At 55.3% G+C, this 24,149-nt stretch overlaps 2 protein-coding genes across 5 annotated transcripts in view; both read right to left on the bottom strand.

The window, feature by feature from the left end:
• The window catches only part of AK1 (adenylate kinase 1), a 44,250-nt gene extending 43,640 nt beyond the window's left edge, over window positions 1-610 (bottom strand). Inside the window, exon 1 of the mRNA XM_084650061.1 lies at window positions 483-610. Within this exon, the coding sequence (XP_084506187.1) occupies window positions 483-542 (60 nt within the window). The 5' untranslated portion in view covers window positions 543-610. The remainder of the gene's footprint in view (window positions 1-482) is intronic.
• A 6,391-nt stretch (window positions 611-7,001) lies between these two features.
• ST6GALNAC6 (ST6 N-acetylgalactosaminide alpha-2,6-sialyltransferase 6) lies at window positions 7,002-23,835 on the bottom strand. 4 transcript variants are annotated; one of them, XM_084650070.1, is made up of 6 exons: window positions 23,705-23,835; window positions 17,909-17,973; window positions 11,091-11,270; window positions 9,646-10,043; window positions 8,353-8,460; window positions 7,002-8,250 (listed from the first exon to the last, which is right to left on the bottom strand). In XM_084650070.1, the coding sequence occupies exons 2-6, from the start codon at window positions 17,921-17,923 to the stop codon at window positions 8,061-8,063; spliced, it is 891 nt and encodes a 296-aa protein (XP_084506196.1). In that variant the 5' UTR covers window positions 17,924-17,973; window positions 23,705-23,835; the 3' UTR covers window positions 7,002-8,060. The 4 variants fall into 4 exon arrangements, with proteins under 4 accessions (XP_084506196.1, XP_084506198.1, XP_084506197.1 ...); XM_084650072.1 differs by lacking the exon at window positions 23,705-23,835 and adding an exon at window positions 23,184-23,201; XM_084650071.1 differs by lacking the exon at window positions 23,705-23,835 and adding an exon at window positions 18,390-18,428.
• Between the last annotated feature and the right edge of the window lie 314 nt (window positions 23,836-24,149).

The raw sequence follows: 24,149 nt of genomic DNA, 5'->3' as shown, positions 1-24,149 counted from the left end.
TGGCAGGCAGGGGACCGGGGTATGAGGGGAGGGATAGCGGGAGGGTGGCAGGGGACGGGATGTGTGAGGGGAGGTGGAGGGGAGGGTGGCAGGCAGGGGACCGGGGTATGAGGGGAGGGATAGCGGGAGGGTGGCAGGGGACGGGGGTGTGAGGGGAGGTGGAGGGGAGGGTGGCAGGCAGGGGACCGGGGTATGAGGGGAGGGATAGCGGGAGGGTGGCAGGGGTACCGTGTGAGGGTTGGTGAAGGGGAGGGCAAGGCAGGGGCGCGGGGTATACGGGAGGGGTACACGGGGCATGGAGCTGGGGAGGGGAGGGGTTACCGGGGCTGGAGTCTGGGGTACCCAGAGAGGGCTGGAGCTGCCCCCGGGAGCGGGAGAGCCTGGGACCCCCGTCCCTTCCCTGGGATCTCCCAGCGCAGAGCGGGGCGCAGCCCCCCGGCTCCCAGGGCCCGTCCCCTGCCCCCGGCGCCCCCGCCCCTCACCTCGAAGAGCTGCGGGATCGCTCCCCGCTGGAGATAGTCCTTCGCCTCCGCCGTGGTCATGCTGCAGCCCGCAGCGCCGGCCCGGCTCCTCCCGCGGGCTGGGGCAGGAGGAGCCGCGTCCTCCCTCCTCCCCTGCGCCTGAGGCTGTGACAGGCGCCCCCGCCCCTCCTGGGCACCGGGCTGCAGCCAGGGTCTTGGAGGAGCGGGGCTGGGAGCTGCAGGCTGTGGGGCCGGAGCTCTAGGATCTGGGGGGTGGCGGCCCGGGGTTGGGGGCTGTGGCTGCAGGCTCAGGGAGGGAAGGGAGCTGTCTCTCTGGAGGGACTGGGGGGGCTACAGGTTGTGGGTCCAGGGCTGCAGGATCGGAGTTGCGGGGGGGGGGGGGAAGATGCAGGTTGTGGGTCTGGGCCTGCAGGATCTGGGGGTGGGGGATATGCAGGCTGTGGGGCTGCGGGCTGCAGGCTGGTGGATCCAGGGCTGCTGCTCGGGGGAGTGGGAGAGAAGGGAGGGACAGGTGCAGGCTGTGGGTCCAGGGCTGCTGCTGGGGGGAGTGGGAGAGAAGGGAGGGACAGGTGCAGGCTGTGGGTCCAGGGCTGGGGGCTGCAGTTCTCAGCAGGGCACATGGAAAGTTAGCCACACTTTGCACACACACACACACACCCCGGCCATGGGAGGGCAACAGCCCAGGTGTGGGGATGGGAAGGGCCTGGGGGAGAGGAGAGCAAGCCCAGCCCCCCAGCAGGGCCATGTCCTCACTGCAGGCCTAGGGCAGACATGAGGGGACGAACACGGGACCTGCCATGAAGCCACTAGAAATGAGGCACTGGTTCGAGCAGCTGAAAAGGCGAGTCTGGCAGACACGCAGGTGCTCCTGACAGCCGCCGAGAACCAACCGCAATAGAGCCAGAAGCTGCCTTCCACCCTCCCGCTGCCCTCACAGGGCTGGATGAAAATCACCTGGCCTCTCACTGGGGTCTTCTGGCTGCCATCATCCGATCAGCTCTCCAGCGGGCTGTGGAGTTCAGGAGACAAGGACCTTGACTTTCTAGGTGAAAACACAAGCAGACACCACCACCCCCCTTGTCTCTTGACTGGAGGGGTCCCTTTTCAGGCCTTTTTCCTGCACCATAAGGAAGCAAAGTCAGGTCTATTTCGGTTTAGCTTTGCGGCGGCAGCCCTGATCCTGCCCTAGGACCAGCACCAGCATCACTATCTCCCAGCCTGAAGCCGCACAAAAAGGACCCCAAAATAGCCACAAATACACAGGACTTATTATGTATAATGAGGAAGTATCTAGAGGCCTCAGGCCAGGATCAGGCCCCACCTCACTACGCTGCACCCATACACCACCAGGATGGCCCCTTCCCAGACAACCTGTGGTCTGAGTAATCAGTCTAGTGTCACTTTACCTGTGGGACCCTTGGGACTTGAAATCCTGATGCTGGACTAGTCAAATTAGGAAGGTGTGTATATAGCAACTATGGCTTAGCTTTACAATTTAACTGTTTATTTCGGGGGGAGGAGTGTCTTGTTTTGTTCAGATTTTGCCAGGGCCCCGGCTTTTTCTCTATTTATCTGATGCCCATCACGCATATATCTGGACAACTCCCCCCTATCAATAGATGTATCCTCCCAACGCACCTGAATGACACGGAAGGAGTATGAGCCCCATGGCAAACTCACAAGGAGATTAAGGGCTTTCCCCTATACGTCCTTTCTTCCTTCCACTCTACCCACTGTCCTAGCAGACCCAGAGCGGACACTGCGGTTGGGAACCTCCCACCACTGCACACTGTGCTGGACGCTGCTTTTCAGCAGCATTCACACTGGAGCCCTCGAGAGGACGACCTGGGAAAGCAGCTCGCTGTACTGTAGAGCCAGCTCTGGCACTGCTGGGGGGAAGTTCACAGTGCTGGCTGGCGAGAGGGCACAAAACACTTTAATGAACCAAGTCCGTTCCACTATTACCAGCAGCTGTCACGAGGCAGGGCAGCCTCTCTGAGGCCTTGGAATGATACAAGATCCAAATTCACAGAAACATGGCGGCTAAGATCATAGTAATATTTATTCCCATACAAATCATTACAAAACATTCACTCCTTGCTGGCTTGACAGACAATCCCAGATACAGGGGGTCACTCGGAAGCAGTACCACAAGTCAAGGCTACCAAATGTGTTATGTTGACACTTCACGGCAGCTCATGAGGATCTGGGCCTCCGTGCTGAGTGAGAGGACCTGCAGTCAGAGAGGGCCTGCCCCTGAGCTAAGGATCTGGCACAGAGCGACCTTGCACAGAGCGACCTTTCTCCTTTAGCCTGCGCCTTCTTGTACTTTGAACCTCTTAAAGGGGCTCTGGCAGGCTCAACAACTAACACTTTGACATTGGTATAATCTAACGAGGCTATAATAAACCTTTGCACACCATGTACGTGAGGATCTCACACAGTGAATTAAGCCGCACAATGCCCCGGTGAGCTATATTACAATCATGACTCCCGATGGGAAACTGAGGCACAGGGAGGCTGCACTGCAATTCAGCTGCAGCTTCAAGAACAGAATCCAGGAGTCCTGTCAGGCTGCGTCTGAACATAAGCCAACTGGATTCTTAGTACCCTGTTTGGTTTTTTAAATCCATAACTCCACTGCTGAAAAATTGATGAAAAAAAAAAAAAGCGAATAGTCACGATCTGTGGATCTACAAGCAAAACATCACCTTCCTCTGGCTGCCTGCACAGCAGCAGGAGCGAATGAACAAATGCTTTTCCCAGTGCTGCTGGGCCCCCATCCCTGCAGCTCCTGTACAAAAGAAGGATGTTGCGGTCAGATAAGGTGCCCCAGAGGTGAATGCTGCTGCTAAATCAAGAGGCAGCGTTGACATTCATTCAAAACACTAGAAAATGTCCCTGCTTGCCAGCTGGGAGAGGATGGAGCTGGGAGCGGAAGAAATTGCATTGCCAAGTTCTTCCACAGCCCAAGCAATGGGGGGAGGGGAAAAAAAGCAAACTTCAGCACCCCATTCAGTTGCATTGCTAGTTACTTTTATAGCAAACGTCTCCCATGAAATGGTACAACCGCATGCTGTTATGTTACCATCCAGGTGTTTACATCGCGCTTTCTATTAAGGTTCCATTTATAGTTTATAACGGGTTAATAAATGATTAACAGATGTTCTCATAAATGGCTAATCCAAGGTTATTAGAGAGCCTAATGGCTTGCTTATAACGAGGGTTCATTACCATATATATGCCTTCTACCGATGTGTTTCTAATTCATGCTACTCATGTATGTAACAGGCTTCTAACATCTATTCATCATATATTAACCTTTTATAAATGCAACCTTATATTCAAGAGTGACTGATTTTTATAGGAGCTACCCGGACGAGTGACTTGACAGTTCTGTTCAAAGGATCATTCACAGAGTGGTTTAAGCGGACCAGCTGTTTACAGAAGCCCAGAAGAGTAGCAGCAGAGAGAAAAGCATACCAAAAGGGGATCAACCCTAGTTCCTTTACTGCATTCTACAGAACCCTATCGGGTTTTGCAGAATTTGCCAGGGCAGTACAAGATGTACAACTGGGCTTCCCAGAGGGTCCGAAACACATTAGGGGAGCAAGGCATCTAACAGCATTAGATCCCTTTGAAGGCATGGCCTGGTACACAGGGGTGCTGAGCACCCATGACTCCCAGATGTCGATGGGGGTCAGACTGGCAAGCCAGCATCAATGGAGCTGCAGGTACCAAGCACCCAGCTGGGTTTGCCTCCCAGCCTCCTTATCTCACCCTGCTTCTTGTGCAATTTTAAAATATATTAACCTATTTTAGGAAACCAATACAAATACAAGGACCAGGAAAAAAAACCCCACTCCCCCCAAAAAACATCTCAACAGTGTTGCTTTGAACACCCGACAGGTCCTGGCTATGGTGGGAAAGTAGCAGCTCCACAGCCTTCCCAGAAGGGTAGCCAGGACTTCTCCACTGGCTGGGGAGTCTTTTCCAAGCTGCATCCTCCGGGGCGGCAGTGATGTTCAGAATAGGTGTTCACAGCCGGCTCCACATTGCTGGGCACACTTTGCTTCCTGTGTCCTGAATATCAGGGGTCACACGACGCTCAGTCACACGGGTGTAAATCCAGAGCATCTCCACTGACTGTAGTAACCAAGAGCATGGTTTGTTCGTATCAGCGGATATGGATTTGGCTGATCTTCTGCAGGGTGGGGGGAGAAATGGCATGTCCCCAAAGGGACATTTGTAAGTTTCAAGGTCCCCTTCCCACCTCCTTGCCATCACACTCCTGCATGTGTTCCCCTCCCAAAGTGCAGGGGGAGAGTATCCTCTTGCAATATCAGCCATGGTCAAGATGACTGCACAAGGGTCATTCCCACCTGTGGGTGTCAGAGTAAGCGGGGGATCTGCTCCCAGCTCACACAGCCACGATACAATTCCACTCCAGGGGTGCATGGACAACGTCTCTGCTGCACCGAGGCGTGCACCCATTCAACCCCCCGCGGTGGAGCACAGAGCTGATGGTTTTTCCTCCAGCACGTTTATCAGTCACACCCTTGTTTTCAAAGAAAACGCTGCTGTATTCTACAGGCACGGGGCTGGATTCTGACCTCATTTTCTCTGGTTCAGCTTGAGCAGGCTGGCTGCTGATTCACACTGGTCGGCATGGGATCCAAGTCTGCCCCTGCGCTGTAACCAGTTCACAATCAGGTTACTCCAGGGTCCAATCCTGCAGCCCTGCCCCAGACAAAAGTCCCACTAGTCGCAGAGGGGAGTTTTGCCTGAGTGAAGATCTGGCCCACCGTGATTTGGGCTGTTACTATAAAAGACTGCAGTATTTTTTTTTTTTTTTTAACTTGGAGATTTTCAGCAGCTATTGCCGAGGACCAGGAAAGGACAAAATCCAACCTGGTGGGTGACTAGAAAGCATCTGATGGCCCCACGCTGAAGTGCACTTTTCATGGAGCCCCTGAATTGCTGGGGAAGGCAGAGAGGGGAAGAGACCATGAGAAATGGGAGAGGTGGGATGGGGATGTGAGAGCAGGAGAGAATGGGAGTAAACACAAGGGGTCCAAATCTATTAATCTAAATCCACGACTCTGTATTGTCTGCACTTTGTGCTGTCATTTAAGAGCAGGTTAGACAAACACCTTTCAGGGATGGTTCAGATAATACTTAGTCCTGCCATGAGTGCAGGGGACTGGGCTAGATGACCTCTTGAGGTCCCTTCCAGCCCTGTGATTCCCCCCAGAACAGAGTAACACCAAACCATAACAGGAGCACTTCACACCCACTCTACCCTGAGGAAACAGGCATCAAGCCTAAGGCTGCATCTACACTAAGAACAGAACCATGTCTGACTGACACCCACACACGATCCCCTCAGCTGTGCGAGTACACGGAAGAAGCCATGTTCAGCAAGCACAGAGCGGAGACCCCTGCCATGCAGTCGTGGTCAGTGCTTGCTGTCGAGTCTCAGTGCCTTGATTTAAGGAACTCTCAGTAACCTGAGGCATAACAGACCCAGCAGCAGGGATCAGAGGCAGCCAGGCAGAACAGCGATCAGACAGACAGAACTAGGGAGGCAGCTGAAAAGTGCCTGGCTCCTTGTAAGTCAATTCCCTCCAGCTGAGGGTATAACTTCCATATCCACAGTACTGCTGCCCTCTCTCTTACCACATGGCCACTTGCTCTCCCCGGGCAGATGTTTCACTGGCAAGTGGAGAGACGCAAGAGGGGTGGGTGGGTGGGAGGGGAAGCGCAATGGCACCAGAAGCAGCAGCAGGAAAGCACATTCAAGAGGAACGGCCCTGAAAATGGTATGGAGAAGCCATGCAAACAGTGAGCCTAGCAAATGGCACTGCCTCTTGGCCACCAGCAGGGAGCGCCATTGCCTCACGCTGAGAAAGGGCCAGGCAGTGAGCGCACCAGCAGCCGTAAGGTCTCTGCAGCAGGGACAGGAGAGCAGGACGTGCAGCCATGCAGCTGGGGGGGGGGGGTCGGGGGGGGTGTCACTGCTGTGTCCTGACTAGGAGTGGAAGAGGCACTGCAGCCCATGTGGACAGAGCTTGGGGTGTGGGGGGGAGGTGAATAAACCACAGCCCCAGGCCTCCCAGCCCACTGGGGGCAGCCAGCGTGGCCAAGTGCCACCAAATCTGGATGTCACAAGCACTGTTCCCTCTAAGCTGTGTGCACGCACCCAGCTCCGAAACCCCACGCACACGGCGAAACACCGCGCCCACAAAAATTTGCCCAGAAGAAATTTTTTGCGCACACAGCCTGTCAAAAATTAGAGGGAACATTGGTCACAAGTGGGGTTAAAGGAGGGCAGTCACCGGCTGCCAGCCAGCGGACAGCAACCGCCCTGGCATGCGGCTCTCGGACTGGGCTTTGCCCAGGGCAGCTGGTGATGCCAAAACAAGGAACCTCTCCACCCCCTGCCCAGTGCCCTCTACAGCTGGGGAAAAAGAAGCCCTTTTGAGACGGATACCCCCTTGTCCCCTAACACACCTCCCAATGACTGTCACACCCCCCCCCCTTACTGCCTCCCAGTGACTGTGACACCCTCCATACCTCCCAGCAACTGTGACCTACACACCCCTCAATACCTCCCAGCGAACAACACACATAAACACAGCACCCTCAATGACGGTGACAGCTCCCCTTCCCCCCCAACACCCCTCCCAGTGACCGTGACGCTCCCCAATACAACACCCCTCCCACACCCCACAGGGCATCCCTGTCTTAAGCAGCCACACAAGGGATCAGCCACAGGCAGCAGGGCAGAGAGTTCTCAGGGGAGAGTGGGCTCTGTCCTTGTCCCGTATGGGGGTCAGTGCTTGGACAGCCTGTTTAAAGATGTCTCATGCCCCCTCCCTAGCCATGCCTCAGACCCACCTGAGAAGTCTACCCCCTTGAGGCTGGTCTCTATGTAGGCCTCACTGGAAACCTTGGGGACGCAGGTGGTAGTTTTCCAAGGCAGAGGCTGCCTGGGGCAGGGTTGCACTGTACTGAAGATACAGCCTCCCGGGTTCTCAGTATCAGGCTGAGCCTAGCGGAGCTGAGAGGGTTACAGTCCTCCCATCTCGGAAATACGTTCTCCCGAAGCCAAGAGAGGTGAGACCAGAGACGCCACCCAGAGCGCTAAGAAGGGGTCAGCCGTTCCATCTGGGAAGCCAGTGATGATTTCCCACTCACTCTTGGGCCCCTGAGCTGATCGCTGATGGGGGAGCGAGGTGACCTCAAAGCAGGGAGCCAGCGATGTGCACGAGGTGTGTGTGTGGGTGGGAGCACCATGAACCCAGCAGTGCCCCGCGGGTAGCAACACTCCCTGGGCCTTGGGACTGCAAGTCGGGTCACAGGCGCCATCCCAGTCCCTTCCTCCCCTCAGCCAGTCCTTCTGGCCCTGGACAGTGAACCGGGGCAGCTTGTGCTGTGGGGCCTCCTCCCTCAGAGCCCAGCCTGGCTCACAGGGTTAATCCAAGAGATGTTTTCCCTTCCAGGTGAAGTTATCCCACGACTAGCACCAGTTGCTGGGCTGGGCACTCAAATGGCTCCATGTCTCCTCGGGGAGCCCTAGTCCCAGGCCGGGTGGGAGAAGGTGATGTTGTAGAGGCTGGCCCAGCTGGCAAAGACCTTTTTCTCCGTGATGAAGCGGTGGTGGTTGCCCTTACGGCTGCGCTCATTGTGGATGTAGGTAGTGCATTCGTCCGGGCCCTTGGGCTCGTAGTAGTGATATGCCATCTTGCCGGGCTGAGGTCTCCTGCTGCGGAGGACAGAGTTACAGGGTGAGCCGCTGGGGCGCTGCCGGCCGATGGCCGAGCGCTGGGATCCCGGGAGGGGCACCTGGTGGGGGTTGGGTTCTTACCTGCAGTAGTTAGGGGGGACCATCCCATAAACATGCACCTTGTCACACAGCTCCACGGCAATCACCATGGTGAACCAGCCTGTGCTCAGCCACGACCGGGACTTCTCCCTGAGAAACGGGGAATGGCAGGGAGCCGGCAGAAGGAGAGGGAGAAAGAAAAAGAACAAGAGATGGACAGAGCAGGAAGAAGAGGAGGAAGAAGGGAATGCCAGGGGAAGAGTGATGAAGGAAAGGAGTGTAGGATGGTGGGGGGAGGAGGACAGAGAGTGACCAGTTAGGAGAAGGTGGGAGGACATTGAATTATATTGATGCCAAGTTCTTGAGTCTCCCATTTACCCCCCCATCCCCACCCCATTTCTGTTCTCCTGAGGCTCCCTACCACCCAAGCATGCTGGCTTCCCCTTCCCAGCTAGGGACCAGGATGTACTGCCAGGCAGGCAAGTGACTCCAGAGGGCAGTATGGCCTCTTTTCATGGGTGTGCATTGCGAGACAGCCCAGGTCAGTGGCACTGCAGCAGGGGCAGACAAATAGGATGGGCTGGCCAGCGAGGCTGGGGCTCCAGTCACCAGGCATGTGAATGGTACGCCTGAGGGAATTCTGCACCACTGTGCAACGCAGAATTTTGCAGAAATTAACGTTGTGCATGCAGAATTTCCTTTCCCCGCCACCCCCCCCAGAAACGGGATGCAGTGCTGCTGGCTGCCACTAGGGGCCACTAGACCCACCAGAGCCCAGCTTGCACACAGAAGACACTGCGGCAGGGGTGTGGGGGGTGTGAGGCAAAGCGGGGCAGGAGGGAGCTAGAGGGTTCCAGCAAGCCTGGGATGGACCATCAGGCTGTTTCTCCCTATGGATCCCTGGGCTGGGGGGGTGGGAGTGGGTGTCTGGGCTGAGGGGGCCATGGCTGGGCTTGTGTGTGTGTAAGGGGTATCTGGGCAAGGGGGGGGCCCGCAGCCGGGCTCTGGGGGGGAAGGGTTGTGGGTGTCTGACCCCCTGGCTGGACATGCATGGGGGGGCGCAGAAGTGGGCAGAGAAACAGGAACTAGGTTGTCATAGGAGTTGCTTTAACTGTCTGCTCCTGTGGGAATTTGTGTGTGGCTCTGTATCGTTACAGACATACTTGCTGGCAGGTATTTTGAACTGAATTACCAAAATAATCGAAGCGGGCGTGATTATGTAGTGTACTTCTGACTAATAAAATGTGCAGAATTTTAAAATACTGTGTGCAGGATCCGGAATTTGTTGGCACCGAATGCCCCCAGGAGTGGAATGGGAACGGGGCTCCAAGGTACCTGTCCTTCCCGGTCTCTCCCCGGAACAAGTCGTCGAACTGCTTCATGCGCACGGGGGAGACCACGTAGGCCGACATGCTGGGGAAGGACATGCTGACGCGCTGGAGGATCTTGAGCAGGCTCTTCTGCATCTTGCTGGGCGGACCCCAGAAGATGAGGATGGTCTCCGGGGTCTTGTTGACGAACTCCTGGGGCCCCTTCAGCACCCTGTAGATGCTGGAGTGAGCCACCACCCGGACCGTGGTCTTGTTGCCCACGTCTGCCTCGTAGCCGGTGGTGGGGGCGTCGTTCATGCGGATGGTGCACTCCGATTGGTCAATCTCTGAGCCCAGTTTGCTCCCAAGCAGGTGGCTGGAGCTGGTGATGATCACACACTGGTGGCAGTGGGAATTCAGGGTCTGGGGAAGAAACCATCATTAGCAAGGACCCTGTGGCCAACTAAGACCTCCCCACCACCACGACCCTGTGCACCTTCCCTGCTTAGAACGCCCAGGCGATGGAGAGAACAGAACCAAGACCCTCCTCCTCCAGAGACACTGGCCCCTGCCACTTGAGCTATCGGAGGTTCTCTCTGAGGTGACAGGAAATAGGGTTGTTTTTCAGATGCGGCACTGGGCTGGGACTCAGGCGATCTGGGGTCAATTCTTGGCTCTGTCAGACTCCCTGGGTGACCCTGGGCGGTCACCATCTCTCCGTGCCTCAGTTCCCAGTCTGTGAAATGAAGCCAGGAACGCTTCCTTTGTCAATTCAGACTGGAAGCTTTTTGGGGTAGCAAGTGTCTCTAAGTGGATGCACAGCACCTAGCACAACGGGATCCAGGCCGGAGAGCATTACGGTCACTCACAGCAATACCGGAGCTCTGGGTCACAGTTCTGGCTCCATGCGGCAGAGGGCAATGCTCCACACTCACTGGCTAGTTCCCTACCATGCTGCCCTTTGATAAGCACCTTCTGTCCGAGGATCCCAACCTGCTTACCAGACATTCCCTAATGAACCCTCTGACGATGCCTGGGAATTACTGCCCCCATTTCACATATGGGCAAACCAGGGCACAGAGGGCCAAAGTGACTTGCCAAGGGCCGGTTAGTGAGCTGGAAGCAGAGTCCAGAAGACCTGATTCCTGGCTCTAAGCAATGGGTGGCGCCTCCATAATAGAAACACAAAGGTCCATTCTCCAACTGAGCTGCTGCAAATTGTATCGTGTCGCCTCCGCTCCACCCCTCCCACTGGGCAGGGTGCAGCCGTACGGAGGCCAGAAAAGCAGCGGCCCTTCACGCTCCTAATGCACCAGCCTGCGATCGCGTGGCTCCTCCCAGTGATTTATAACCCAGCCCTTCCTTCCCGGTGTAAACCGCTTGCTGGGCTCACCCCCGAGACCTGGGACCCAGTCTGCGACGTGACCGCAGGGAGCGCCCCGGGCTCACCCGCGGTGGGCTGCGACCTACCTTGTTCCCATAGACAGGGAGGTATCCACTTTTCAACCCCCATTTCTTGAGGTTGGGGGGATGGGGGGATTTCCCCCGCAGGGCAGTGTAGTGAAAAACTTCGTTCCCACTGTTCGAGCTGTAGATGATCAGCAGCATGATCAAAGCAAAGAGGACCACGAGGATTGCTGTGCGCTGGCCCTGGAGTGGGAAAAGGAGAGCCTGGGACTGAGACAGTGCTGCGTCTCCAAGTGCCCCGCCTTTCTGAAGGAGCCTGGGAAAGAGCAGCCGAGGGGACCGGCAAAGCTTCTGCAATGGTCTCCGATAAATGACTGAGAGACTACAGGCTTAACCCTCATGAACCTCATTCGTGCCCCCTTCTCCCTTACCCCGTGCCAGGAGCAGCAGCTGGGCAGGATTCCAGCCTACAGCTCCCACGAGCCTCAGATTTCAGGTGCCCAACTTAAAATACCCTGGGCGTGATTTTTGGAAGCACTGAGCCCCTCTGACCGTCAGGCCGCAGGTCTCCCACACTGCCCCCCACCCTGTCCCTCAAATCAGCGGTACCTGGAAAACGTGGCTCTCCATCCCTGGGGAGAAGGGGCATCTCCCAGCGGTCTCTAGCACCCCCGCTGTCTGTGACACCAGAGATCCCTGCAGCTAACACCACAGCAAAGGGCTCCAGAAGCACAAACACCCCCATGTTCTTTGACAGGCAGCCATGGCCAATTCCCCCCTCCCCAAGCTCTGCTGTGACACACAGACGGATGTCAAGGGAGAGTTTGGCAATGGGCAGCTTCTTAAAGGAATATACGTCCAGCTTTAATGAGACATTACCCCAAGCCCAGAAGCACCGGGAAGCCAGAGGCTGCTTTAAGCACTGTATCATTATCTATCATGGCCAGCAATTGGTCAAGCTTTTTGCCTCCCCATGCTGGCTTTGTTCGGGATGTGGCAGCAAAGAGACCAGGAATGAAAGGGTTAACTATGCGTGTTGCAGGGTGATGGTGGGGGGGACGGGGACAGGAGGGGTGCAGGCCTGCAAGGGGTGGAATTAAGGCGGGGACAGGAGGCACCAGCAGCCGCAAGTGGAGCAATGAGCACGTGGGGGCAGAGGAGAGGCCTGGGCTGTGGCTTGTCCTGGGTTAAATGGGAAGATCCCAGCAGGGAGGCCAGCTAATGAGACAGCTGTGCAAAGAGACGGGCCCTGCAGCTTCCAGTCTGCCTCTGCAGCAGTGTGCTGGCCCCATTACAGCAGGCCCAGTCGCATCAGAGCTTTCATTACAAACTCCATGGAAAGGGTGGGGACCTTATTCTGAAGGTATTTATCACAGAGAGTGGACGGGATCCCGTCCCACGCCTTAAAATAAACCACATCTCACAGAGCCAGACAGAGATAGAGGGAATCTGGCTGACTTTGAGTTTATGAGATTATCCTGCCCCCAAATTAGAAGGGAGAGACACTCGTGCCTTCCTATAACCACCACCTCGCTTTACCCTGGTCTACTCAACCTAGCTCCTGGTGTAGACACAGCTCGGTCGATGGAGAAATGTTTCCTCTGACCTAACTACCACCACCCAGGGAGGTGGAGTTCCTACAGTGACAGAAAAACCCCTCGGCTGCTGTAGGGTTATGCCGCGGTAGCCCAGCTAGTGTAAACAAGCCCTTACACAGTGCCTGTCACTGGGGGACTTCAAAGCCCCTTTCAGAAGTGGCCAAAAGTTACCATTTTACACAGGAAAAAACTCATATTATGCAAGTCAATGGCAGAGCTGGGCACAGAACCCAGCAGTCCTGATTCCCAGATCTGGGTGCTAACCACTAGTCAATGCCACCCGAGGCAGAGGGGCCAAGAGTCAGTGCTTGTAAAGGGATTTTCCTGCAGAACGCTGCCAGGACCTCCTACCATTTATTATTCTAGTGTGGCTACTGCCCCTCTCTTTCAGCTTCATTACCACTTCTTTTTCCTACTCTCATTTTCTAGTCTCCTGCCTTGCCTCCTCCTTTTCTATTTGTAATTCAGGCCTTACTTTCCTACCTTTGGGGTTACTAGTTTCTTTGGCCATTTTATATAATTGCATTTGTTTTCCTTAGTTGGATACTTGGGCGGGAGGGTGTCAGGGAGCACAGTCAGCCTGATGCACTGTTGCTGGCCTAACGTTTCTACAGACATTGGTTCTTCTGCATGTTTTTTCTCCAATATTCTGTGTAGGAGTGAATTCTTCTCAATCATCTCATCATTCCCTGGTGCTCTCTCATTTGTCTGTCATCCATCTGCCACCTCTCATTGCATGGTTCGAATACCAACTCAGGGGCAGAGACTATCTTTTTGTTACACGCGAGTCAAACACCTACCACAACGAGGCCCTGCTCTCCGATTGGGGCCCCTAGCCATGACCTTAAGCCAAATAATTTCTGCATGGATGGACCCAATTGCAAGACAGGGATCTTCGCTGTTAGTTTGGTCCACGCAGGAGTAAAATCTTGTTGAATTGGACGCGTAGACGTTAGCTGTGCTTATGAAATCTAATGCAAGTAGAAATGTTGGTTTTTCTTTTAAATTCAAAGAAAACAAGTGGATTTAAAAAAACAATTCAACATGCTCCCCCCAGAACCATGAGCACAGACAACATTATGCCAGTGCCCAGAGTTGAAACAAAAGTGAAATAGACCAGGCTGGCTTCCCCATCCAAGTTCTGTGAAAGGTAAAAAAAAAAAAAAAAGTGAAGCAGCAGCTTAAACGGACACAAGTAAGCTTTTCAAAGTTCCGGGTTATATTATTAGCAAAAGAGGAAAGGACACTGGTTTTCAAAGGCAGCATATGGCCCTGCCTCCTCCCCCCGAGTTACACGCTGCGGGGCAGGATGTGGTACTATGAAGCGTTCAATATTGGACGAACTCTGCTCCCAGTGGTAATTCCCACTGGCTTCCATGGCAGCCGTTAGGCCAGCGTTGAACACTTCTGAATATCCCTTCGTTATGCTGAGCGTCTCTTTGACCTGTTGTTCTCTCACATATTTCTCTAATACCTGCTGATCACCGGGGCTACTTGCGTTGAATCTCGGCTTTCCCCCTCCCAGCCTTAGATTCAGCTGCAGAGGGGGAGGGGGGGCACTTTGTCTCAGATACGTGCCCATCTGTCCCCTGGGCAGATTACCCGGCCTGCAGATCACACCAAACTCATTTATTTCACCTGTTCTATTTGTCAGTGTTTCTTGGGCCCTCTCCCCACAGTGCCTCCTTCCTCATGCGAGCTGGGTACCCTGTGTAGTTACTGGGTTCCTCCTTGTACCATATTTGTGGGAACTGCCTGGATATGTGGCTGCTTTGTATTCTAGGCCTCACATTTGGTTGCTACTGTACAGTGCTTAGAGGTGCCTTGTGAACAAATTACTTCGATAATCCATAGAAGTCAGCAACCACAGCACACTGCCCCAATCTCTGTGCACCGGTGACTTCTCTTCTTTGGCCTCCTTTTTGTTGACACTAAAATCTGGCTTGTTGATTTAACCGGAAGTCAGCCAAGAAAAAGAGAGTGAATTCCTTGATACGTTAGGAGGGGATGAGACGAGACAGCTGCTGTGCAGCTGGTCGGTGAGTACTAAGTTCAAACCCAATGTTCTTTCTCTGGCATCACTTGGCTGATTTCACCTATTTTTTAAAAACTAAGTAAAATGATTTAGAACCACCAGGATACACCAGAATGTGCAAAAGCTCCCTGGGTAGCAGCCTGATCCTATTTCCTCTACCCTTGTCCTCGCCTTTCCCAGTCTCTCCTTCAGGGCCCGATCCAAAGCCCACTGCCACTGAAGTCAATGGAAAGAGTTTTTAGATCAGATCCCGTTTGACACACTCACTTCAGGACAGGGCCCGATGACACCTAGCACAGCAGGGCCTCTTGGGCACTACAGAAAAATACAAATAATAAACAACAACTACAGGCCTGACTCAGCCAAAATTTCCCATGAAGCAGACAGGAGCATTGCCTGTGCAAGGACTGAATACAGGCACTGAGATACCCAAGTGATGAGGGCTGGCTGGAAAGAAGGGGAGAGAGATGGAATAAAAACCCTGAGTAGCACCTTCATAATTTGGCCTGGAATAAGACCCTGGGGAAAGTTTAATCTAGTTCTTATCTAGATTTTCTCTTCCTCTCTTAGGCTCACTAAAACGCTGAAGAAGTGGGTTTTTTACCCACAAAAGCTTATGCCCAAATAAATCTGTTAGTCTTTAAGGTGCCACTAGACTCCTTGTTGTTTTTGTGGATACAGACTAACACAGCTACCCCCTGATACTTAAAACATTATTGTTCACACTCACAACAACCTCACAGCCACGATTCAGCATCAGTCACCACTAGATCATGTGTCAGAAACTCCTGTCACACAAAACATCAGTGCTCAGCATGGAGGAAAGAGAACAATTGTTTGTGTGTGTGTGTGGGGGGGGGAAACAGACAACTCATCCTCCAGTCCTTTAGATCCTGGATTACGTTATGGCAGCAAGTCATACAATCCCCTGTTGGAATAGGAGGCCTGATCTTTAGGCAAAAGTCCCCTGCAGGAGCAGGCCCCAGAGGTGCCTTCCTTGACTGGAAACTAACAAGGGCTAATAGGCTATGGAGCAGCACAGGGACCCAATAGCCCAGCCGGCTATCAACAACCTGCCAGCTGCCTTCTGCTCCAGGAACCTCAGATGGATCTTAGCCAAGATTGCGTTTTCTCCTCCCTTGTACTTAATTTGTTTTCAGGGAGACTTAACGTCAGGGCAAACACTCCTGGGTGAGGTTTATTCACTTCCCTGCCCTCTTTCCAGTGAAATCTCAGCTGGATTTCATGGTGCATTTGAAAACAGGGCAGCCCAGTAACCTGGAGCTGGCAGCTAATGAAATCCAGCTCCCACAACAGGGCAGATGCAGGTTACCTGGCTACTATTTCACCATGACTTCAGGGTACAAAGATTTGATATGAATGCTGCTACTTGGTGCGCCTGCTCTGAGCAGTTGAGAATGCACAGATCTCCTGAGAGGAAAACCACTCAGACATCTTTCCTGCATGGCCTCATCTGCACAGCACGTCTCAAACATGAGTGAGCCAGTCCTCATATCAGGCTTGAGAACAGAATCAGTGACATTAGCCCTGTTTTCCAAATGGGTAAACTGAGGCACTGAGCTCTTTCGTATAGGGGCTGAGTCTATGTACAGCACCCAGCACAACTGGGGCGTTGATCCCAACTGGGGCTTCTGAGGGCTACTGTAATTAGTGTTAAATAACTGAATAATAAGAGGTTACGGCCAATCTTTTCAAAGGTGGCCACTGGGTTTGGGTGTCCAACCTGAGTCACCGTGGGCCTGAGTTGTAGAAGGGTGGAGCACCTGCAGCTCCGGCCGAAGTCAAGGGGAGCTGTGGGCGCTCATCAGCACTGAGCAAAGGACCCTGCATGTCTTGAGGTGGAGCTGGGCACCCAAAGCCAGAGGCTGTTTTTGTAGATGTTGGCTCCAGTGACTGCCCAAGCTCATGGCTGGGATTAAAACCCAAGAGCCCTGTTCTCCCACTGCAGGACACAAGGCCCCACTGGGCATCAGGGAGAGTTTCTCCTACCCCATAGCCACAGGGCTGCCTGGGGCCCAGAGCAGTTTTCAGATTGCTATCACTAGTGGGCAGAATACAGGAAAACAGACGCAGATGAACATACACGGTCCTGATGGAGCGGAGGGCGAGGCTGGCTGGGTGGGAGAGAGTCATCCCTCATGTCAAAGGAGTTCCACCAGAGCTGGGGCTGGCCAGCAGACTTACTAATGTGGGGAGTGGGGGAAGGGGGGACAGGGGGGGAGTGGGGAGGGTAACAATGCCCAGAGCAGTCGAGGAGCGGAGGGCAGGGCAGTGGCGGAGTAAGAGACGAACGCTGCAAGGCTTGGAGAGAAAGGTCAGAGCTGGGGAACCTAAAACCAGGCAAACTCCGCTAATTCCCAATTTAGTCACAAATCTAAGGCTCTGGCGAGGCTCCCCGAGGCCCAGAGATTTTTAGTAAGCCCCAGAGGCTCCTGCTGTCTCAAGTAAGAGTCCTCCCCACAAAGCTCTAGCAAAAGCTTCAGGGTCCCCTCACATCTCCCATGAGATTCCCCTGTGCCTCATGGGAACCTGGGCTGATGCACAGATTCTGCTGGAAACCAGGCAGAGTCCCCCAGTTCTGCCCTGACTTGCGGTAAAGTCTGGAGGTTTCTCTTGAGACTGGGTCTGTTCAGATGCCCCCTGGGCCTCTGACCATGGGCTGGGACCCTCTCCCCTGGAGTCTGGTCCTCTGGTGAGATTTCTGCTACCTCCTGCTTCCATCAAGGCTGGAATGAACCACCCAGCGTTGCTGCAGCTCCCTCTTTCAAGAGCCTGGAGGACAGGACAGCAGGTCTTGGCTCAGTCAGGGCTGGCTTTCCCCAGTCCCGAGCGACAGGCTTGGCCGACCAGCCTGAGGAGCAAGGAACACCTACCTCTGGCTCCCTCTGTGACCTGGGGCTAGGTGGGTTTATTGGGGTTGTTTTTAAATCACGTACAGCCACAGGGTCTAGACGCCACGCTCCGAGGGTGAAGCACAGCGATTATGTACAGAGCTGCCCTGAACCCAGAGCACAAGCTGCCGCTGCTGCCCAGAAAAGAAACCGAAGCCAGTGAAAAATCACATTAACCTCCAACACTGTGCCAGGATGGTCAGCGAACCAGCTCTGGTAGATGGCCGAGCAGAACGAGCTCCAAAGGGGAGGAGGAAGCCCATGACACCCTCTGAGGGCCCGGAAGATGGACGCACGGGACCAGGACAGGAGGGCTGCTTCGTGGGGAGGACTTACCGTGTTGTTACTCATGTCTCTCTGCCAACCTTAGTGCGGAGCCTTCATCAGCATAACTCAAGTCCCTGCACAGAAACAAAGAGGCATGGTCACTCTCTAAACTATCTGCCCCCTTCCTCGAATACAAGTCCATGGCTACCAATCTCCACCCCATCGTACTCTGACCCGCATGACAGCACAGCCCAAACAGGTCAGGCTGGGCTGGGCTGGGCGCACCTACAGGGCCGAACACACCATGTTGCTGCGTTGTGCTCTCCTGGCCTGACCCAAAGCCTGGCGAAGTCACTGCGAGTCTTTCCATTGACTGCAAAGAGCTTTGCATCAGGCCCTCTGGCACCATGCTGCCTTCCCAGATGTGCCCATCTGCCCTGCCGCAGATCACAGCTCAGAGCCGTCTCTCAACAGCTCAATTTTGGATGTCACCATTTCCCCCCAGCCCCCTTATTTTGGTCTTTCATTGCCCTCAACCTGGGCTCTGCACCTAAATGGCCCTTTTCATGCATATTGCTCCCAGGCTGCCTTCTCCTTCTGCTCCATCTCCCAAGCACAGCCAGGTCCAAAGTTGAAGTACAGAGTCCTCTGACCCTAGTGTGGGTCTCCCACTCTCCCCACCTACTGGGAAGCAGCCCCTCCTCCTACACCCTTTAATTAAAGCAGGGGAGGTGCAGGGGAACCATGCCACAGGGTGAAAGCTCAGTCACTTTTCTAAAGCGTAAGTCAGCCATGTGTTTAGTGCTCCTCAGACAGAGAGACGCTGTCAGCCCCAGAACGGCTGCTGGTCACAGAGAGATCTCCCAGGAGGAAGAAAAGCAAGCGATGGTTTGTAAACTGGATTAGCCATACCTAAATCAGCTTACATAATGGGTCATTACAGTGAAGCACAGCAGGGGTCTGGGATCTAGGACTCCTGGGTTCTATCCCTGGTCCTGACACTTTGCGCAAGTCACTAGATCTCCTGGGCCCCAGTGGCCCCATCTGTAAACTGGGGAAAACAATAATATCTGCCAAAAGATGGGGGGAAGGGTTGAGAGACTTAATTTCATTATCAGAAGGGTAGCCATGTTAGTCTGGATCTGTAAAAGCAGAACAGTCCTGTGACACCTGACAGACGAACAGACGTATTGGAGCATAAGCTTTCGTGGGTGAATCCCCCCTTCGTCACATGCAGCTGAATCTTCAGATTCCCCCACAAAAGCTCATGCTCCAATACGTCTGTTAGTCTATAAGGTGCCACAGGACAATTTGCCACTTTCACTTAATTTAATTAGTTAATGTTTGTAAAGGGCTTTGCAGTCCCCTTAGATGGAAGGCCCAAGAGATGGGTCAAATATTCCTCTGCTTAGTGAGCCGGCACGGATCTTCCGAACTGCAGGGGTTATGAGTCAGCTGCAACTCTCCTTCCTCAGCTTGTGCTGGAGAAGTGAGCTCAAGATCAAAACCAGTGTTTGTATAGCAAGGTCTTGTGCGAGGACAGCTTTGCAAACTCATCAGTCTCCCCATCACAGGCTCATTCCCTGGCAGGGAGGTGGAGGGAGAGGTCTCCTAAGGCAGCCTTCGGCATAAGCATGCCTCCCACCCCCTGGCTTATTACAGTGCGAACCTGCAGGCTGGTTAAGCTTTAGGAGGAGATTATTTTCCTGCCCAAAAAGCTCAGTAAAATCCATTCAAACAAATACCTGATCAAGGGCCATAAATCTGCTGGGGGACAATGTTTACCCATGATCACATCAACCCAACCTCTCTAAGGGGATTGCAGGCTCCAAAGATACAAAATCCCATTAAAACGAACACCTGGGAATGGAGCAAAGGCAGCCGGCCACCTCTCCGAGGGCTCCCACAGGGTTTTACATGGGTGGAGGGGAAGGGCTGGCTGGGTCAGGGAGAGAGGGAGCTTTTCACAGCCACCTCCCCAGCCTGAATCCAGCCTAGGCTGATGGTGATTTCAAGTTGGTGCCATTTGATGGCTCTTTGGTGGCCTGTATTAAATGAAGGTGCTAGGTTAGGATGTTTCAATCCCAGCTCTGACACAGCCCACGTGACACTGGGTGAGTCAGTCGGTTTCCCTGTGCCTCAGCTCCCTGATCTGTAACTGGGAGGACGTAACCGCCCCAAACAGGGGTGCCGTGAGGACAAATACATGAACAACTGTGTGGCCCTCAGGCGCGCTGGTAATGGGGGCCATGCATGTACAATGGACAGACAGTTTGGTCTGTCTCAGCCCAGTCCTTGGTGGACAGGTGCCTGCATCACTAACTCCATCCCCACATCTGGCACTCCACAGCTCCCTTTGCTGGCAGGCTCAGCCCGGAGGCTGGGGGGTGAATGGGCCAGGAGGAATGAGCTCCCCTCTCTCCACTAGCAGGGGTCCCCTCCAGCTCAGAAGAGAGGGGTCGGGGAAGGGATCACTGCTGATGTACCTCAGTCTGGGAGAAGGGTCTTCGATCTATCGTCCCCGCTACCTGCCAACGGGCCAAAGTCCTGGAAAAACCCAATCAGCAGAGGGCAGCTCAGTCTCCATGGCCCAGTCTGACAGGGACCTCTTTGCTGAGACCAGCTACAGATGGGGATGCCTGTGCAATAGGAACTGGGCTGAGAACCACCTAACTCATTTCACAGAGGCGCTCCCAGCTCAAGCCAGCACCTCTATGAACAAAGAAGCACTAAAGAGTATATTTGTCTCCCTCCCACCCTAACATGTGTACCTGGACACATACAAGAGCTCTCATTCTCGCTCTGCAGGGATCTACCATTCCACAGCTGCTCCATACCAAGCACAGATCTAACCAATTGTTTTTTAAGTCCTCATTAGTGAGTCACTGCAATTTCCCCTCTTCGTTACTTACCATGATTGGAAAAATCCTCTTTCCTCACTGCCTTGGGAAGGCTGGGAAATAACACACACACACGCATGCACAAAGGGGAGTTAATCTCACACAGCCTGGGAGCCCTGACCGCAGAGGTGACCCAAGGGGGCCTGAGGCCCAAGGGCAGGATGTATTTAGCAGACCAACATCACCCGTATGCCCATGGGTTTTCCTTGTAACTCTTTCCTGTGCAGTCATTGCTGGGGAAAGGAGCCAGAGGGACAGCCTGGCAAATGCAATCTGATGGCCTTTGGGCCAGGATCAAAGGGATCACCTAGGAGGCCAAAGGCGGCTCTGCACACCTCTAAACCAACCAGTCTCAGTGTGTGTAGCATGGGTGACAGTGGGATGGATAGGGGAAAGGACAGCAGAGAGGAGCCCATACAGATGATTTAGTTGGGGATTGGTACTGCTTTGAGCAGGGGGTTGGACTAGATGACCTCCTGAGGTCCCTTCCAACCCTGATCTTCTATGATTCTATGTCAGCCAGCACTGAACTGGGGCTGCCCCTACACTGGTCCCCTGGAAAGAAAAGTGCACAGGGTGGAAAAGGTTAGGTTGACCCAGGGCCAGCCTTAGAAATAGTGTCCTGGATGAACTTATATTTTGGCGCCCCTGCTGCCTCCCCAGCCCTTACCCCTGGCCCTTCTTGCCTTCCCAGCCGTTCCCTGCATCGCCCCTGCCCCCGAGATCCCTCCCACGGCCTTGCACCCCAGTCCCACCTGCTTCTTGCCTGTTGACCACAGTGTCCATCCTGGGCCCTGCCTGTTGTCTGGGCTGGGTCCAGGGCGTTTGCAAGTGCAGTGGGTGGCAGGGGAAGAGCCAAACAACTCGCAGAGTGAGGAGATGGGACTAGGAACTGGGCTGGGAAACGAGGTGGGGCAGCGAGCAGGGAGCCTTTGACTGGGAGCAGGGTGCTCCTGTCACGCTGGACCACACCCCGCTGGCAGCAACAGGGAGCCCGAGCCCCTTGACCACGGAGCCCCCCTGACCACAGTGCCTTGGACAGTCGCCCACCCCTAAGGCCGGCGCTGGTTGGCACCCACGCAGGAGTGAACCACAATGCTGCCGTCAGCGCTCCCCAAGCGCTGCCGGCCCTGCTCAGCACCAGAAGAGGGTGCATCGGAGGATGGGGCCTGGTCAGACTCTGTGTGCACCGGTAGTGCTTTGAGACGGGCAAAGCTCATGCTCCCCAAAGCTTCCCAGACCCCCAACGTAGGCATAATGCCACCTGAATCTATCATCTGGATGTCTCCACTCCTTGCTCCTCCTCCTGGCTCTCCTACCCATCCTGGAGTCCACAATATCCCCCCACGGCTGGTGTGGGAAGCCGTCCGTTCTCACTGAGTACAATTCATCCTCCTTAACACTCAGCCTCCCAACTACACCGACTCCGTTTGCTCCTTCATCACTCGCCTCTTCATGCCTCGCCTGAATAGCTGAGGGGCGGGGAAGATAATGTTTTGTGTGTGGGAAAGGAAAAAGCAAAGGCGGATAACGTTTTGTGTGGGTGGGGGGAGGATGGAGACAGAGGGAGAGAAGCAGGGAATCATCACTTGGGCTGGAAAGTGGCTCTGGGAGGTTATTACCGCCCCTGTCCTCTGCATGGTGGCAGGACCAAATACCCTCTCCCTGGCTGGCCCCTGACAGGTGGGTGGCTTAGTCTGAGCCTTGAATTTCCCCAGAGTAGGTGATGGCACAAGGGGCGCTAAAAAGAGAGAGAGGGAGGGAAGGAGAGCAAACAGCCAGGGGAAGGAAGATGCACAAATGCTCAGGGCTCCCCCAAAGGCAGTGATTCAGCACCCCCCTAGCCCACCCAGCAGCACAGAGCTCCGAACACACCACGCGCTAGGAGTCTGAGCCAAAGCCCAGTGAAGTCAGTGGGCTAGCCCCCCACCCCTTCTCTGCTTGCCTCTGGGTTGCACTATCATGTCCTGTCTAGTTCACGATGCCCTATTCGCCCGGCAGCTGCAGAGTCCTCCCCACTAGGAGTTCACCGACAAATCCCTAGTGATCAGGACATCCAGGCTGCTGAAGTGCAAACCTCGAGGACGGGTCCCAGATCAGAGAGGGAGGCCTTGGTGAAGTTTCCCTTTTCCTTACCTGGGCGAGACCTTTCATATGAGGGAAGTCGAGAGCCTGGCTTGTGGGGGGGGGGGGATGTCTCTCCCCCCTCCCCTTCCAAGGGACTGAGAGCGGGCCCCAGCTCGGACGGGCAGGCTGCCCTTCCGTCTTGAGGCTCGCTCTGTCACATCTTTGCCCCCGCCAGGGCCCTGCCCCAAGGGGAGGGCTGATCCGATCTGCCGTCTGCAACCTCCTAGAGTGAAAAACCCAACCAGCTGCCCCTTTCTGCCTGGGGAAATCAGAGTGAAACGAGCGTCACGGCTAATCCGCCGGTATTACAGAAATACCCTTATCCGGCTAAACTGGGGCAGCGCACGACGCCCCTGCCCCCGGAGAGCCGGACTAAATCCCACCTTCCCGCTCCGGTCCGCCACTCGCACCTGGGGCCTGAGCCCGCCTCGGGCAGAGCCCTGCGCACCCGTGCAAATCACGGTCACACGCCCGAGCGTGTCACCAGCGCCCGGGGCAGGCCCCGGGCATCCAGCACCACCCGGCACGGAACCCACGCGGCCCCCAGGCAGCACCCACGCCGCTGTGCCCCCGGAGCCGGTCCCTGGGGCGAGGGCCTGCCTGCGGGAGACAGCCAGCCCCGTTCACCCTCCGTCGGGCGGTCTGGACGCACCCCTGAGCCCCTAACCCCAGCAGAGGCGGCCCACCCCGGGGTGCATCTGCAGCAGGACGAAGGGCCTCTCCCCTCCCCAGCCCCTCTGCTGCCTGCCTGGTAACTTCCCGGCCGAGGGGCGCCTGCACCCCGCTCCCCGCCCGCGGTGCCGGGGCTCCGCCAAGGGCACGAGGATGCGCCGCTTACCTCGCTCCCCTGCGAGCTCCGCCAGCCCCGGGCACACGGGGGAGCCCCCCGCTCTCCTAGCCCGGGACCAGCCGCCCCGCGGCAGGAGCGCCCGGGAGCTGGGAGCGCGGCGCCTGCAGCCCCCCGCGGCCACCTGCTCCCTGCCCGGGTCCTAGCGCGCCCCCTTCCCTCGCCAGCCCCATTCGCGCGGCCTGGGAAAGGGCGCCCCCCATCGGCTGCCGGGAGCGCGCGTGCGCTGCGGTCTCTGCCCTTGCTGGGGGAAAGGCGCGGGCAGGTCCTGGCCTGGAGATGCAGCCGGCGTAATAATACTTGGCCTGGCGACACATCCTGCCCTCGGGGGATCTCAAAGCGCGGGGCCAAACCCTGCCCTCCGTGCTCGGACTTCCCACGGAGGCCAAGCGGAGTTCTGACTGGCTAAGGACCGCAGGGTTTGCCTCAGTAGGAG

The sequence above is a fragment of the Lepidochelys olivacea genome (genome assembly GCF_965140295.1).
Source record: "Lepidochelys olivacea isolate rLepOli2 genome assembly, chromosome: 16".
Classification (NCBI taxonomy): Eukaryota; Metazoa; Chordata; order Testudines; family Cheloniidae; genus Lepidochelys; species Lepidochelys olivacea.
The sequence above is the reverse complement of the archived record's forward strand: the minus strand, read 5'-3'. Positions and strand labels throughout refer to the sequence as shown.